We start from the raw sequence: 18,275 nt of genomic DNA on the forward strand, positions 1-18,275 counted from the left end.
TATATATATATATAATTTTATATCAAGGAAATGGCTCACACTTGTAGAGAGGTGAGAGATTCCCAAGCCTGGGTCAGATGAACCAAGACCAGCAGGAAGGCAGGCAGATAGGTTGTTAATAGAGCAGGTCACTAGCTCAAGTCTAAAGAGCAGGAGGCTGAAGGGTGAGCCAGATGCAAGATCCAGACACAGCAGAAAGCAAGCAAGCTTTGCCTGAGTGTTTCAGGCCACAGCCCTGTAGAAACATCCTTTCAATTGATGTACTTCTCATAGTTAACTATACCTGCTCCTAGCCAATCATCACTGTTTATAGGTAATCATCATAGAGTATACTACACTGTATTAGATCTCACTATGGGAATAACCACATCTCAGCTGCTACTGGAAATCCTGGCCTAGTCAAGTTGACACAAAACCTTAACTATCACAGATGGCATATAATTTGTTTGTTTAAAGACATTGTTGTTTTTATAATACAACAGGTGCAGTAAAACACCTTTTTTCCCCTTGCCATATGGAGCAGTCAAGTGCCTATCTTTCTGATGACATAATCCTAATTGTTGTTGTTAAGTGCCATCAAGTTGGTTCTGACTCATAGTGACCCTGTGTAGGGTTTCTGAGGAGCGACTGGCTTTGAACCATCAATCTTGTGGTTCAAACTAACTTTGCAGTCCAGTTATCCTACAGCACCACACCAGGATTCCATAATCCTAATTAGTTATATGTTAATTTCATTTGTTCTTTCAGCAAATACTGAGCACCTTCTCTTTCTTAGGCACAGGTTTGATTCCTAGGGATATACTAGTAAATAAGACAAATATTCTCAGTTCTCATGGAGTTAATCTGTTTTCCTCCTGGTGGCTGAGATAGAAAAACGTCTACATATATATAAAATACTGGAGTCCTAGTGTGGTGCTAAAGAGTTCTGGTAACGTAGTAGTTACGAGTTGGGCTGCCAACCACAAGGTCAGCAGTTCGAAACTACCAGTGGTTTCGTGGGAGAAAGATGAGGCATTCTGTTCCCGTAAAGATTTATAGCCTTGGAAACCCTGTACAGGGTCACTATGAGTCAGAACTGACTCCATAGTACTTAACAACAACAACAAGTGTGGGGCTATGGAATAAAGCACTGTACCACAAGGTTGGTGGTTCAAACTCACCAACCACCCCTTCAAAACCTATATACGATCGCTATGAGTCGGAACTGACTCTATGGCACTTAATAACAACAGCAAATATATAATGCTCAGTAGTAAATATAATGAAGAAAACAAGCTAGGGTTAGGAGTTAGGACTGTTTTTAGATACAAACATACTTTTATTTTCCCCCAAATAACTTGTATTTGGAACCATTATTGTTTTTACATGCACGTTTTTAACTTCATATTTTGGAGAGTGCCCTTTCTCTAATAGCTATTAGAACTTTCAGAGTCTCTTCATTTTATTCGGTATATAAGAACATTATATAAAACAATAAAGAACACGAGAGATTTGAAAATGTACTTAAGTATAGGCATGGAGAGTCACCATGGATATTTTTTACTGTTAGGTAAAGTCTAATAGGTTATTTTCGTACATATTTTTTTCTTGTGAAACACAAAAAAGTTAATAAATGTATACTTATTTAACCGTTTCATCCACTTGCCTGCCTTATCTTAATTTTTTCCTTCTCATTTTCATAATTTCCAACCTGAATTTTGTGAACATTATCTCCTTATTTCTGTTTATATTTTTACCATGGTGTGTACCTGTGTTTGAGCGTTTTGCATATTTACTATATTCCCTCCCTTTTTAAAGATTTTATTGTAATTCAGTGATAGTTTACATGGGAGAACATAAATTTTACACTCATCATTTTACTGCAATGATTACAGTCTCTTCTGTGCATCATCATTCAACAGTATTCCCTCTGTTGTTGGTTTTTTTTGGAAGGGGGAATGTACACAAAAACACTCAGGAATATGTAATCATTTAAAGGGCACATTCTACAAACCTGCCTCCTGACCGCCAGCACACAGCCTTTCGCTTTCCATGAGTCAGAATCCTCAGTTGCTCTTTCTCTCCATGTCCTCATCTCTACCTCCATCTCTAGTGGCACTGCTTCTCTGGATAGGGTCCCACATTCTGCTCATGCTCTTCTCCCTATACCTCCCCTTTTCTTTTTTTAACACATTATGTTGGAGATTCATCCATGTGAAATTTAATTGGCATTTTACTAAAAATTATACTACAATTTACCCATTTTATTATTGAAGGACATATTGGTTATTTTCAGTTTTTAGTTAATATAAACAGTCTCTCATCTTTTCTGATCTTTATGGGCATTCTTTAGGAGTGAATTTGCTTCTAATTTATATTGATCCATGCCTAGCAGAATGAAAATCCCACAGAATCCTTCCAACTGTTACCAACTCTAAAGCTCACTGTTGCAGCCACTGTGCCAATCCATCTCATTAAGAATATTCCTTTTTTTTTTTTTTTTTTTGCTGACTTTCCACTTCACCACCAAACATGATATATTTATTAGAGTCTTGGTGTGGCACTGTAGGATAAGCACTGGACTGCAAGGTCCATTTGAACTACAAGGTCAGCATTTGGAACTCACCAGCAGCCACTTTTCCCAAACCCTATAGAGAGTCACTATGAGTCAGAACAATGCCGTTGCACCGGTTATGACTCATAGTGTCCCTGAATAGGGTTTCCAAGGAGCAGTTGGTGGGTTGAACTGCTAACCTATGTTTAGCAGTCCAGTGCTGCTTATTCTACAGTGCCACACCAGGACTCCAATGTTTATATCTATACATGTGTGTGTGTGTGTGTGTATATATATATATATAGAGAGAGAGAGAGAGAGAGAGAGGTTTAGATCAAGGAAGTAACTCACACTGTTACAAAGACCTGTGGTCTTTAGTCTTCAGCAGTTAAGTGCTTCAACTTTTCTTGCCTTTCCACAAGCCAGGTTGTGTTATCTGCATATTGCAGGTTGTTAATGAGCCTTCCTCCAATCCTGATGCTGTGTTTTTCTTCATACATTGCTCACTGGTTGATCCAGTATGGTGAAAGACTACAAACCTGACACATACCTTTTCTGGTTTTAAATCATACAGTATCTGGTTGTTCTGTCATACAGGTGTGCAAGTTTCAAGTCTCTGATTCAGATGTCAGACTGAAAGCTTTTTCTGACTCATACAACTACAGGGGTTGATGAACCCAAGGTCAGTAGGTAAGATGACAGACTGTTGCTGACTCCAAGATTGGCAGGCAATATGGCAGGATACTGGCTTAAGTCCAAAGAGCCAAAGGTCAGATGATTCACCAGATGCAGGATCCAGACCCAGCGAAAAGCAAGCAAGCTTTGCCTGAGTGTCTAATATATAGGAAGCAGGCCACACCCTCAAGGAAACGTCATTTCAATTGACTGGCTTCTCATAGCAGATCGCATCATGGAATTGATTGCATTATATTAGAGCTCATCATGGGGATTTTTAGGTGCTGTTGAGTTGGTTCTGACTCACAATGACCTTGTATAGGGTTTCCAAGGAGCTGCTGTTGGATTTGAACCACCAGCCTTGAAGTTCAAGCCAACCTTGCATTCGAGTGCTTATCCTATAGCGCCACACTGTGACAACATATTAAATGCCAAACCACTGAGAATCTCCTGGTCCAATCAAATTGAATTAACCTTATCACAACATCCTTTTCCAGAGATTGGCTTCTTCTGATAAAATGTCCAAAGTATGGGAGATGTAGTCTCATCATTCCTGTTTCTAAGGACATTCTTGTTTCTAAAGAGTATTCTGGCTGTATGTACTTCTTAAACGACAGATTTCCTTGTTCTTCTGGCAGTCCATGGTTGTTGTTATTATTGTTACGTGCTGTCGAGTCAGTTGCGACCCTGCACAGGGTTTCCGAGGCTATAAATCTTTACGGGAGCAGAAAGCCTCATCTTTCTCCCACGGAGCGGCTGGTAGTTTTGAACAGCTGACCTTAAGGTTAACAGCCTGATTTGTAACCACTATGCTACCAGAGCTCCTGGCGGTCCATGGTATATTCTATATATTTTGCCAGCATTATAATCCAAGGCATCAATTATTTTTTGGTCTTCCTTATTCATTGTCCAGCTTTTGCATGCATATGAGGAGACTGAAAATATCATGACTTGGGTCAGATGCACCTTAGTCCTCAAAGTGACATCTTTGCTTTTGAACACTATAAAGAGGTCCTTTGCAGCATATTTGCCCAATGCAATATGCCATTTGATTTTATTATTTGATGTTTCCATGGCTGTTCATTCTGGGTTCAAGCAAAATCAAATATAAGATTTTGTATACGACAATTTAATGTTTTCTCCTTTTATCATGATGTTGCTTAATAGTCCATTTGTGAGAATTTTTGTCATCTTTATGTTAAATGTGTAATGCATACCGAAGCCTGTGGTCTTTGGTCTTCAGCAGTTAAGTGCTTCAACTTTTCTTTTCTTTCCACAAGCCAGGTTGTGTTATCTGCATATTGGAGGTTGTTAATGAGCCTACCTCCAATCCTGATGCTGGGTTTTTCTTCATACATTGCTCACTGGTTGATCCAGTATGGTGAAAGACTACAAACCTGACACATACCTTTTCTGGTTTTAAATTATACAGTATCTGGTTGTTCTGTTCTGAAAACTGCCTGTTGGTCTATGTACAGGTTTCTCATGCAGAACCTTGCTGTCATAGGATTTGTAAAATTTCAGCTTTAGTATTTTTTTGAAGATTATTTTCCCTATTTACCTGCTTTTAGAGGTCATGTTTCTGAGTTTTTATAAATGGAGGGAAATTGGCATTCAAAGAAATATTATAAAATTTCTCAAAATTGAAATACTGGTTTAGAGAAATCATAAAATAGCCTAGATATCCCAGAGGTAAAGAGAGCTTGCATTGTGCAGGCAACATAATAACATACATGAATTATCTCATGCAATGTTAACAGGTGCTCTGCTAGCATAGTGGTTATGAGTTGGGTCACTAACCTTGGGGTCAGCAGTTTGAAACTACCAGCCATTCCATGGGATGAGGCTTTCTGTTCCCATAAAGATTTACAGCCTTGGAAACTCACTATGAGTCCAAACCAGCTAGAGCGCACACCAACCACCACCAATCTTAACAGAATCTCAAAGCCTTTATTCTTATTTTACAGATGAGGAAATAAGTTCAGAGTAAGTAGTAAATAACTTCTCCAAGACAGTTAACTATGAGTAACGCATTGAAGACACAAATTCTGATCTGTTTGACCCTAAAATCCAAGCTAATGATCATTATGCTTTGTTTCATTACCTAGACAGCAAATATTTTTTATCTCAAAGTATTGATGTTGCTAGCGAAATCAGTCCTTGAAAAGTGGGATAACTTTTGTGATTCATGGCTGACTTTTTTTTTTTTAATGTTTTATTGTGCATGGCTGACTTTTAAGAGTATATGTTTATACATGCAAAATGTGATGAGCAAAATGGTCATCTGTAATGCCTTGTGACTGTTCCACAATTACTTTATTTCTCAGGTAGCTAAGCCACAACTTCCCTTGTGAGGTTTTTGCCCTAAACTGGAAAAAAGAAATGTGCTAATAATACGTTGCAAACTTCAAGTTTGGGCAAGTCCAAGCACCAACAGAAAAATAACTCTATTAACATCAGCCATCATTACTAGAAACAGTAAATACTGTAGCCAGCATTTGATTTTCCCTTTTATTATTAAAAATTATTAATTCTTACCATAGACCATTAACTTACTGTGAATCAGTCTTTATTTGAAGAGTACATACTTATACATCATTTTGAGTTATTTAGCAACTGCTAGGAGAAATATTGACTTCTAGCCCTTCAGGAGCTTAAAATTCAGTGAAAAGGACAGTCTATAGTAACCCTAAAGTGAATTGGTAATTCCGAAAGTTGGATGCCGAAATTAAGTGATCTTACTGGCAAGCTGTTGTTCTGTGCTGTGGAGTCAGTTCTGACTCACAGCGACTCTGGTAGCGTAGTGGTTATGGATTGGGCTGTGAACCTCAGGGCCAGCAGTTCGAAACTACCATCTGTTCCGCGGGAGAAAGATGAGGCTTTCTGCTCCCGTAAAGATTTACAGCCTCGGAAACCCTGTACAGGGTCACTATGAGTCGGAACCGACTCCATGGCACATAACAACAACAGCAGCTTCATCTTTCTCCTGTGAAACAGCCGGTAGTTTTGAACTGACTGTGAGATTAGCATCCCTATCCCTTAAAAGTGGTCTATTTTTTTTTTGAATCAACGGGCCACTAAATACGTCGAAATTGGCTTTGTCTTGTCGGGAAATAGATTTGAATGTCAAACATAATGTGAAAGTTGCCTCTCTGAGTCCAGGATACCCAAGGCCCAGCTGCTGAGGGTGGGTAGGTGGAAGGTTGCTCTGGACACCAACTTGACTCAGCTTGGCGAATCAGCAGGTACCGCGGCTCAACGCCGCAAATATTTTGCCTACTCAGCTCTGATACCCCGATGTCCGTTTTGGACAGAACTAGCACTTTTCGGTAAGCCACTTTCAAAAGGATTTTTTTTTATTAGAAGAAATCAGGAGACAGTGCATAAACCTCCTGGTTTGGCAGATGGTGGCTTTCGCATATCCTTCAAGACGGTTGTCTGAGTCGCGAAACCGGGGGCTGGGATTTTAGCATGAAGAGTCTTCTCCACCCAAAACGCCTTCCTACATATCTGCCCCAACACGCTGTTTCTTCGTAAGCCCATAGCCGCCCGTTTCCGGATTTCTCCCTCCCCGTGGAAAGTGAATAGACAGAAGACCTAACTTCCAGATACATCCGCGGCGGGCCCAAATGAAATCTCGCGATATGTTATTAAATCTCCTGTAGAAGGGTTAGAACCTTGTACCTCCCAATTCTTACGTCACTGTAGAGTCACAATTTAAGGCGCCCGTTTGCGTGCGCGCGCGCGTTGCGCATGCGCGTTTGTCCCTTCACACTCCCCCCAGCGTCGTCCACCCCGGCGTAGGTTTCTCTCTGGCCAGTCGCGCGTGGGCTGAAGCCCGGGCGGGTGTTGAGAAGGGGTGTTTGTTGGACGCCGGCCCCGCGGCAGTCGGGTGTTCCCTTTTTCAGGGACAGCCCTCTCAGCTAGGGTGAATGGCCCATTGGGTAGGCTAAAGGGTAGGCTGGGGAGCACGGGGGCCGGGGCCGCGGCCATGAACTCACCCGTGGACCCCGGCGCTAGGCAGGCGCTGAAGAAGAAGCCGCCCGAGAGGACCCCGGAGGTAAGCTTGGTCGACCCCAGTGGGCATTCTGCCGTTCAATGGATAACATCCCCTTGCCGGTCCGAAGTCCGTGGCGACTGTCGTGATGCCAGAACCTCGCACCTGTCGCTGGGTTATCTGTTCTACTCTCTCGGTCCTGACCCGGGCCCTTCTCGCGGGCTGGGTGACCAAGTGGTGCGCCGCCTTTCCTGCCGCGATGCAACTTTCCCCGTGCACCCGTCTTTGGCCGTGACTTCCTAATTTCTTCTATAAGAAAGCCCCATTAGTAATTGGTATTTTCTGCCGGTAAAATGTAAGTCTTGAAGTGTGATTACTCAAAGTAAGTTCAGGTAGATTGCGAAAATGAGGTAGAAATTGTAAGTTTGTAAGTACCTGAAATAAGGAATCCTACTAACCCAGGTCGGAGTCCTGGTATGGCGCTCTGGGTTAATGCGCTGGACTGCAAAGTCGTTTGAACCACAAGATCGGTGGTTCAAGCTCACCAGCCGGGTCGCTGTGAGTTGGAACCGACTCGACGGCACTTAACAACAACTAATCCAGGTCGGTTTGAACCAAAAGGCCGGCAGTTCAAACTCACCAGATGTGCCTTGGAACCCTTATACAGGGTCGGAACTGAATCGACGGCACTTAACAACAACAACAACAACAAACCTGAAGGTATGTGGTTCCAACCCACTGGCACTCTGCTGGAGAAAGATGAGGCAGCCTGTTTCCATAAAGATTTACAGCTTTGAAAACCCAATGGGGTAGTTCTACCTTGCCCTTTAGACTAGCTATGAGTCCTAATCCACTTATGGCAAAGAGTTTGGATTTTGGTTAAGGATCTGAAATATTGTCTAAAAGAAGATAACAATTTCAAAGTTAATTTAAAACTTTGCATCCAATCAGAAGGTGAATACTGTGGTAGATCATGTACATTTAAAGAGGAATCTGGAAATACTTTATCAGACTGTCAGTGGGAATTTTCAGTGTTCTGTGTTTGAGTTTAAAACTAAGTTCTGTATAGGATGAACAGTAATGGCATCGGTTTAAAAGATTGTCCTATGATCTGAAGGCTTATTTCAGGCACATAACTCAAACCTGTTAGTTTTGCATGTCCAGATTATCTTTTTTCTTGGACACTTGTTTTGATTTATAGGAGAATTTTCTGTAATAAGTGGTTGTTGTTGTTAAGTGCTGTCTAGTCGGTTCTCACCCATAGCGACTATAGGGTTTCCGAGGAGCAGCTGGTGACCTTGAACCCCTGACCTTTTGGTTCAAACCGATCTGGATTAGTTGTTGTTAAGTGCCAATTAGCCCTTTCCTACCTTGTGGTTCAACCCAACTTTACAGACCAGCTCATTAACCACAGTACCACACTAGAAGTCCATCCGTTTTGTAAACAAACAAAACACCCCAACAACAGTGCAAACGGATTGTTGGATAGTCTTGTTTATAATTGCTATAGTAGGATGACCTGGTGTGGTGCTGTGGGTTAATGCGCCTGACTGCAAAGCCATTTGAACTGCAAGGTCAGTGGTTGAAGCTCCCCAGCTGCTCCTTGGAAACCATATACAGGGTTGCTATGGGTCGGAATCAACTCGTCGGCACTTGACATTGTGCACCTTGGATCCTGGTGTGGCACTGTAGATTAATGTGCTAGACTGCTAAGTCAGTTTGAACTGCACTGTTGGCAGTTCAAGCTCACCAGCCGCTCCTCAGAAACCCTATACAGGGTTGCTATGTGTCGGAACTGACTCTACGGCACTGAACAACAACAATTCTGAACCTTAGGACATTTTCTAAACTTTTCTTGATGTTACAGTGCTACTGTTTGCTTTGTTAAGTACTTTATCTTGTTTTACTGGAACAGCAGCACTGTTCAAAAAAATGCTAACTGACTACCCATAGTACACAGACTGGGGCCCTGACCTATAGCATAATGGTTCAACTACTTGATTCATTGGTAATACTTTTATTTTTTTTTAATGTTTTATTGTAAATTATGTGATAGTTTACATGGGAGAACATTAGTTTTGCATTCATTCTATCGTATATCATCTCATTGCCATGGTTACAATCCCCTCCATGCAATCCTTCCCCCGTACCCCCCCAGGTCTTCAGCACACAGTAGCTCTCCCTCTCTGGATCTAAAGTCTCCAGCCGCTCCATTGCTCCACATCATCATCTCTGGCTCCGTTGCAGGCATCACTGCTTCTCTGGGTAGGGTCCCGCTCACTGCTCTTCTCCCTTGATGGTCCTAGGGACCTCCGCTCCTAGACTGAAAAGTTAATCACTCCCCTCCTTGCTATAAAACATCTACCTTTACATTTCCGACCCTCACAAACAGTCCTGATAACAATTATTCACTATTGTATCACAAGAGACCCGTCTGCATTTCTTTGCATCAGCCCTGCGTAGTCAGATTGAATACTACTCACTGGAGATTCTACCTTCTTCCAGGCCCTCTGGATCTAGGTTCCCTCTTGAAAGTTTGTAAGCCAGTCACTTCTTGCCTTTGTAGCCTCCCGCCCCCCATTTTGGGTAGCCAATGTCCACGTTGCCCATCCCTGTCAACTCTGTGTGTGGAGGGGGTGGGAATGATTCTTGCTGTAAGGACTTGATCCCTCTTTTGAGCTACTGCTTCCATAGGTGTAGGTCAAGTTCATCACATTGTATGAGAATACTTTTTTTTTTCCTCTTCTTTTTACTTCTGGTTGAGCTCTGATCATCCAGTCACTGAAGCCAAGATAAGTGGGTATTATCTGCAAGTGTGGGTGTTCTTATGCATATGCCCTCTCTTCTTATCAGCTGGAAGCTTCACTCTCCACTCTAGTCCTCTGTGGCTATGTCACTGACTCTGGGCCCAAGAGTTCCCAGGTCTTGCCACACTGCTGGCTAACCAGGTCTTCACCCGGGTTCACAGAAGTCTATTGAACGTTGGTAGGGCTTATCTCACTGCTTCCCCTTATTGGTGTCGAGCGTGGTCACCAATCACAGCGTGTATTCCCGTTGAGTCTTAGTCTTAGAAGGGGGTTTGCACTGAGGGGACTGACTACTTGCCTTGATGTTTCCTGGGCAAGCAAGTTGCTTGTTCTTGTAGTAACAGTCAGTCTGCCTATGTTGTTTTATCATTGGTAATACTTTTGAATTATTGTATAATTTAGGTTTAAAGTATGATAAGGAAATACTAACTTGATGATTTATTTGTGATGAATGTTGTTGTTAGGTGCCATCAAGTTGTTTCTGACTCATAGTGACCCCTTGTACAACAGAACGAAACAACACTGTCTAGTCATTTGCCATCCTCATGACTGATAAGTTTGAGTCCATTGTTGCTCCCACAGTGTGAGTCCATCTCATTTGGTTCTTTTTCCTCTTCATTGAGCCACCACTTTACCAAGCATGGTGTCCTGCTCCAGTGACTGTTTCCTTTTGACAATATGTCCAAAATGCCAGATGAATAGTTTGATAAAATTCTCACAAGTTCCTATCAGTTTTCAGAAGTCCTTATTGTCTTACTAGATGCTTTGTTGTTGTTGGTGCCTCTGAGTCGATGCTAACTTATATGTGATCTTAAGCATAACAGATTGAAACACTGCCAGGTTCTATGCCATCCTCACAATCATTGTTAAGCTTGAGCCCATTGCTGTTGCCACTGTGCCATTTCATCTCGTTGGGGGGGTCTTTCTCTTTTTTTCGCTGACCCTCCATTTTACCTAGCATGATGCTCTTCTCCAGGGATTGATTGGGTCCTCTGCTAATGTGTCTGAAGTATGAGAGACAAAGTTGGCTGTTCTTTTTCCAACACAGTTTGTTCTTTTGGCAGTTCATGGTGCTTTTAAAATTCTTCTCCAGCACCATAACTCAGTTCTTCTATGGTCTTTCATATTCACAGTCCAACTTTCAGCATATGAAGCTATTGAAAATACCATGTCTTGGGTCAGGTACACCTCAGTCCTCAAAGTTTTTTTTTTTTTTCACATATATATTTAGCCATTATTTGCTGAGCACCTACCAGTGTAAGACACTGTTCTGTATACTACTACGATGATGTAACACTCAATCTGTTCTCTGAACTTTTTTTTATAGCCTCCTTCTGAGTGAAGGTAGCAAAGTTAACTTACTGGTTTATTTGCTATTTTCTAGATAAATTCTGCACATAGTCTAGCCCCTCACTTTTGAAGTTTCACAGTTATATTTCCACAGTGGAAACTTCTAATTTGATATCTTTTATACATGCATTATGTGTTTGTATATATGTATATATGGTGGTGGTTATGTGCCGTAGAATCTGTTCTGACCCATAATGACCCTGTATAGGGTTTCTGAGAGATAGTCTTCAAATTACGGAAATATTTTAACGGTTTGGTAAACAGGTTTGCTAATGTATTACATGTGGGCTTTGAGGGAAATAGAAGAGTCTAGCATGATTTCAGGGTTTTGAGCCTGAATAACTGAAATGTTAGAGTTATTATCAAAGATAGAGCTGCAAAAGGAAGGAGGTGTAGGCTGGTGGGGGAAGATCAGAAATTGAAACTTTGAATATGTCAAATTTTAAATGCATTTGGAAATTTTGAGTAAGCAGTGGTTATACAAATTTATATTTCTAAAGAGGGAACTAGACTGGAGATAGAATAAATAATCTTTAAAGTCATGAGATTGAATGAAATTACCTCAGTGAGTATAGCTAGAAATAAAGAAAAAACAACCCCCCTGCTGTCTAGTCAATTCCAACTCATAACGAACCTAAAGGACAGAGCAGAACCACCCCATAGGATTTCCAAGGTAGGATCAGCACTGGATGGAGAAACACTGGGTCAACAGTTCAAACCTATCAGCTGCTCCTCAGAAACCCTGTACAGGTTCACTGTGAGTTGGAACCAACTCGATAACACTTAACAATAGTAACAATCTATGGAAGCAGACTGCCACATCTTCTCCTATGGAGTAGTTGTGTTTGAATCGCTTACCTTTTGATTAGCAGCCTTATGCTTTAACCACTCAACCAGGAGACAGGACCAAAGACTATGCCCTGAGGTACTAGATACTACAAGGTTTTGGAGAAAAGAGTAGAAATCAGTGGAGGAGAATGAGGGAGAAAACAGTGAGGTAAGTAAAGGCAGTCATGGTTGTGTCCTGGAGGCCAAGCAAATAAAGTGTATAATCAAAGAGGATAAAATTCATTCACTCAGCTTATTTTTCCTAGATACCTACTAGGTGCAAAGTATGATGAAAAATACATAGATAAGTGGTGTCTTATAATCAGATGTTGGCATCATATAATTAATGAGTAAAGACAAAATTAATGGTTCCTTTGTTTTGAACTATCTGTTGTTATGTAAAACTGTCAACTTAAGCAAAATCTAACCTGTTGTTAAGTGTGTTATTTAGATATAATCTTTAAAACACAGTTTTTTACTGTTCTCACCATTTCTCCTACTTTATAGATCTAGCTTCCATAGTACATTGTCTTTCTTGAACTAATCCTCTGATTCCTTTTCTACCTTACAAAGATTTTCGTAATACAAATTTTAGACTTGTATACTCTGGGGAGTTGAGTGCCCTAAAACACCAAGTCCTTATTCCAAAATTACTTAAAGAAGCCCATCAAAATTGAGTCTTTGAACTTACCTGCTTCTCCAAAAAGTCCATATTCAACATCATTCTTTCTCCAACCCTTCTTCTTTACCTTGTGATTATTGTTAAGTGCCGTCGAGTCGGTTCCAACCCATAGTGACCCTGAACAGGGTTTCTGAGGCTGTAAATCTTTAAGAGAGCAGAGAGCCTCATCTTTCTCCATGGAGCAGCTGGTAGTTTCGAATGTCTGACCTTGCGGTTCGCAGCCCGATTCGTAACCACTACGCTACCAGAGCTCCTTTCTTTACTTTATAGTTAGCTCTTATAATTCCATTAAGATTTAATCCACTCTCCCTACCTTTAAGTACTTACCACAACTTGCATATACTACATAAACCATAAATACATTGATGAATACAAAATTTAAAAAATAGGCCAACTCCTTATATTAAAAAAAAGAGCATTTTCTGTTAAATACAGCTGCTGACGGTGACTTCTGGGAAGTCTTATTCTGCAACTTGACCTTAATTCTTACATGTTGAAAATCTTCTAAGTGTATTCTAAATCAACTTTTTTCATGTACTTCAGACCCATATATGAGGATAAGTCAAAAAGTATTGCTACAGAATCATTTGTTGTTGTTAGGTGCCATCGAGTCGGTAACGACTCCTAGCAACCCTATGCACAAAAGAGCCACATATTGCCTGGCCCTGTGCTAACCTCAAAATCTGTGCTGCGCCTCAGCCCACTGCTGCTGCCACTGTGTCAGTCCATCTCGTTGGGAAGGGTCTTTCTTTTTTTTATCTGACCCTCCACTTTACCAACCATGATATCCTTCTGTAGATACTGGTTCCTCCTGATTATATGTCTGAAGTATGAGAGAGGAAGTCTGGCCATCCTGACTTCAAGTAGCATTCTGGCTGTACGTCTGGTTTGTTCTTTTGGCAGTCCATGGTACTTTCAATATTCTCCTCCAACACCATAGCTCAGATACATCAGTTCTTCTACAGTCTTCTTTATTCACTGTCCAAAACAAAATTTTGACAATTTCTATCTTTTCTCCATTTTTATGGATGGTTTATTGGTCCAGTGGTAAAGATTTTTGTTTTCCGTTCACCTACAAGGAAGATCAGTTTATACCACTATTATTTAGATTTTCACACAAGCCATTAAAGCCAATGATGATGAAATTGATGAATATATGTTGGTATTTTCTTAAGTTTTCTCCAATTGTCTACTGGTAGCTGTATTCAGGAGATGGTCTTCTGGTGTCCATGCGATTTAATGTGCTGGACTGCAAGGTTAGCAGCTCAAGCTCAACAGTCAGTTCTTGGAAACCCTATACAAACCTTTCTCATGGGTCGGGACCCCCTTGACGGCACTTAACAACAACAGTAATTGCTCAGTTCAGAGTAGTTTTAGCAGGTGGTGGTGGTTAACGCTGCTCTGATGTAAAGCTGCTCGTCTTGGCTCTTGCCGGATGGTAGGATTTATAGGGTATGACTGTAGCTTTGTATGTATGACTGCAGTTGCTCTCTCTTGTTGGGTAAGGCAAGAAGAGAAAAGACACCCCCACCCCCAGATAAAAGGGGGACCAAAGAAAACAGATTAGAGACTAAAGTCCGAAATCACCAGAAAAAAAAGAAAACAAAAACCCTGGCAAAATATGCATAAGACTTTAGTGCACTTTATGGCTTCTTGCCTTCAAAGCTGCCTGAGAAATTTCAAAATGTTCCTGTTGCACTTTATGATTAACTCAATGTTTTGTTTTTGGCCTTTTTCTTTTTTTTTTTCCCCCCTCCCACCTCACCTCTCCTTGTGTCCATTCAGGTATTCCTCCTAGGGAGAACCAACTCAGGGCTGGCCAGACTCTCTTTGGAAGACAGTCCTATTTCAAGCTCTTCCTGATGACTCCCCCTTTTTTGATTTTGCCCCCAGCAATCCTCTCTGTGCAGATCCTTGCAAATGCATAGCAGAACCTTCCCTGGAGTTGTCCACTCGCTCAGGTATCCCCTCTGGTCTCCATAGTGGAAGTGAGCAGATAGAGGGAAATAAAAGTATGAAAAAGGAATGCTCACACCTTTATTTCTGCCAGTCTTGTCAGACCTCTGGGACTCTGGGATGGGAATGCGCTCTCGTTTCTTTTTAAGTTTTTATTGTGAATTGAGTGATAGTTTACATGAGAGTACATCAGTTTTATACTCATTGTTTCATTGCAGTGATTACAATCCCCTCTGTGCATCATCATTCAACAGTATTTGCTTCTATTCCCTCTGTTTTTAATTTTTGTAGAGGGGTTTGTTGTACACAAAAACATTCAGGAAAATATAATCATTTATAAACAACCAAAAGGCACATTCTGCAAGCCTGCCTCCTGGCCGCCAGCACAGTCTCTCTTTCCATGAGTCTAGAGTCTTCAGCTGCTCTATCTCTCCACATCCTCATCTCTGCCTCCATCTCTAGTGTCGCTGTTTTCTCTGGATAGGGCCCATATTCTGCTCATGCTCTTCTCCCTTGATGGTCCTAGGGTCCTTTGTTCCTGGACTGTAAGATTAACTACTACCCCTTTTTGTTAAAGAACTTCTGTCTACCTTTACAGGTGAGACAGTCGCAATTAGTCATTATTCACTATTGAATTCTATTGGATCAGTAAGAATCCAACTTATGATTCTATTGGATCATAAGAATCTTATTCCCATCTTTTCACCAGATCCATCTAAACAAGATGAAAACTATTCAGTGGGATTCTACCTTCCCCCACACTCTGAAACTAAACTCCTTCTTGAAAACTTGTAAGCCAGTCACTTTGTGCCTTTATTGCCCCCCATTTTAGTTAGCTAATGTCTACATTGCCCGTCCCTATCAACCTTGTATACAGAGGGAATGGGATTGATACTTGATGTGAACTTTGTGCCTTTATAGCCCCCCATTTTAGTTAGCCAGTGTCTACATTGTCAATCCCTATCAACCCTGTAATATTGAAATTACAATCAACTGCCAGAAGAACAAACAAATCTGTCTTGGAAGTATAGCCAGTATGCTCCTTAGAAGCAAGGGTGGCTAGACTTCGTCTCTTGTACTTTTAACATATTGTCTGGAAGAACCAGTCTCTGGAGTAAGACACCTTCCCATCCCTTCTCAACTTTGTCCTTAATCAGATGTTACTGTTGATTTTGAATGATTGACCATTCCATCATTCATAGTGTGCATATCTTCCTAGTATTGCTGTTCCCCCTGTTTATACCTATCTACTGCTTGGCTGAAAGTTGGGTCATGAGAGTGAGTTTCTTTCCAGACCTGGAGGGTAGTGTAGTCTCAAGTTTCTCCAGTGTCTTTCTGACTGGTCTCCTTTTATTTTTCTGTAATAATTTTGGATTTTGTTTCACATATTCTGCTGCTGTATCCGGGATCTTCTAATGTGATCTTTTTCAGAACAGTTGGTAGTGGTAGCTGGGGCACCATCTAGTTATTCTGGTCTCAGAGTCATGGAGACTGATGTTCACTTGTTTTATCAGTCTGTTGGACTAATTGATTCCAAGCCTCTTCAATTCTCATCACTCTTCCTTTTTCTGCACATAAAGAGACCAATAGCTGCACCTTAGATGGCCCCTTGTGAGCTTTTAACATTCCAGATACTACTCACCAAAGTAGGTTGTAGAACATTGTCTTTGTGAACTGTGTTATCCCACTTGATCACGGTGTCCCCTGAGGCCATGATCTTAAAACCTCTAGGCCCAGCAACTCATTTTCATCATTTTACCTGCTGTATGCTCCACCATAATCATCGTAGTGTTTGCAGGAAAGGTAAATGCCCATGTACACAATATCCTCCTTCAACTCATATTTGTGGGATATATATATATATATTAGGCTGCGAACCTTAAGGTCAGTGGTTCGAAACTACCAGCTGCTCTGCGGGAGAAAGATGAGGCTTTCTACTCCCGTAAGGATTTACACCCTCGGAAACCCTGTACAGGGTCGCTATGGGTCGGAACCGACTCGACGGCACTCAACAACAACAACAACAATTATATATATACTCCCATTCAGACTGTGTCTCTGTGTATGTATATACCCATAAAATGTTGTTCCAAGATTGTGTATATATCACGATACCTCTATTCTCTTAGCCCTTGCATACCTTCCTGTGTCTTCACCTATCTTCAGCATTCTTCTGCCAGCTTCCCTCTTCTTGTTTATTGCAACCCCCCTTGTATATTACTCTCCTAGTTTGAGTTAACATGTTTACCCTCTAGCCTAATGAATTATTCTTTCCACCCTCCCACTCTTGGTAACCATCAAAGAATGTTTTAGTATAAAAATCTTTTCTTGAGTTTTTACAATAGTCTCATACAATATTTGTCCTTTTGAGATTGGATCAACTTGGAGGGCATTATATTGAGTGAAATTAACTCAACATAATGCGCTCCAAGTTGATCCGTGTTACGAGGTGTTTTGCAGATTGACTGTTATTCTTCTGCATAATATTCCATTGTGTGTATGTACCAAAGTTGGTTTATCCATTCTTCTATTGATGGGCATTTTATAGATTCTTGATTATGGTGATACCTCCTGAAATGATATAACATCAACCAGTTCTTTTTGGTACAGTGACACTGTGTAATCTTTCCACTTTCTCGTGATGCTTCCTGTATCACTTAACATTTTGCTTGTGTAATCCTTCAATATTGGAACCGAGACTTACATTTTTTTCTTTAGTTGTTTCTGCTTGAGAAATGCAGTGCATGTTTGTCCCTTTTGGTTTTCTGTCTCCAGGTCTTTGCATATTTCATTATAATACTTTGTTTTTTAAGAAATTGTCCTTTGAAATTTTTTTTAGCTCTTTTATGTCATCATTTCTTCCTGTTGCTTTGATTTCTTCCTCTGTTGTTTAAGAGCAAGCTTTAGAGTCTCTTCTGACGTCCATTTTGGTCTTTTCTTTTTATCCTATCTTTTTAATGATCTTATGGTTTCTTCCTGTATGATGTTCTTGATGTCATCTCACAGTTTATCTGCTCTTTGGTCATTAGTGTTCTTGTTTTAATATTCTTCAGGATCAACCTTGAACTTACATATAAGTAATTGATGGTCTGTTCCACAGCTGTCTCATGGCCTTCTTTGGGCTGATACCAAGTTTCTCCATCACCTCTTCCCACACCTGTAGTCAGTTTGATTCCTGTGTATTCCATTTGGAAAGGTCCACATGTATTGCTGCCTTTGTTGTCAGGTGCCATCGAGTCAGAACCAACTCAGCGACCCCATGCACAGCAGAACGAAACAATGTCCAATCCTGGGCCAAACTAACCACCTCTGCCACAGTTGACGCCATCAATGATGTCACCTGGCTGATCCGTCTCGTTGGGGGTCTTCCTCTTTTTCTCTGACCCTCCATCTTACCCAGCATGACATCCTTCTTCAGTGACTGTTCCCTCCTGACAATATGTCCAA

General features: G+C 41.0%; 1 protein-coding gene across 4 annotated transcripts in view; it reads left to right on the forward strand.

Annotated features, from left to right (window-relative positions):
* Nucleotides 1–7,128: 7,128 nt before the first annotated feature.
* RAPGEF6 (Rap guanine nucleotide exchange factor (GEF) 6) overlaps nucleotides 7,129–18,275 on the forward strand; it is a 304,075-nt gene continuing 292,928 nt past the window's right edge. For 2 of the 4 annotated variants that reach the window (XM_006872938.1, XM_006872937.1), the window contains exon 1: nucleotides 7,200–7,268. In XM_006872938.1, the coding sequence (XP_006873000.1) occupies nucleotides 7,200–7,268 (69 nt within the window). Of the gene's footprint in view, nucleotides 7,269–18,275 lie in introns of all 4 variants that reach the window. The other 2 variants (XM_006872939.1, XM_006872936.1) reach the window with 2 other exon arrangements.

This window comes from Chrysochloris asiatica, unplaced genomic scaffold, assembly GCF_000296735.1.
Source record: "Chrysochloris asiatica unplaced genomic scaffold, ChrAsi1.0 scaffold00215, whole genome shotgun sequence".
Taxonomy (NCBI): Eukaryota; Metazoa; Chordata; class Mammalia; order Afrosoricida; family Chrysochloridae; genus Chrysochloris; species Chrysochloris asiatica.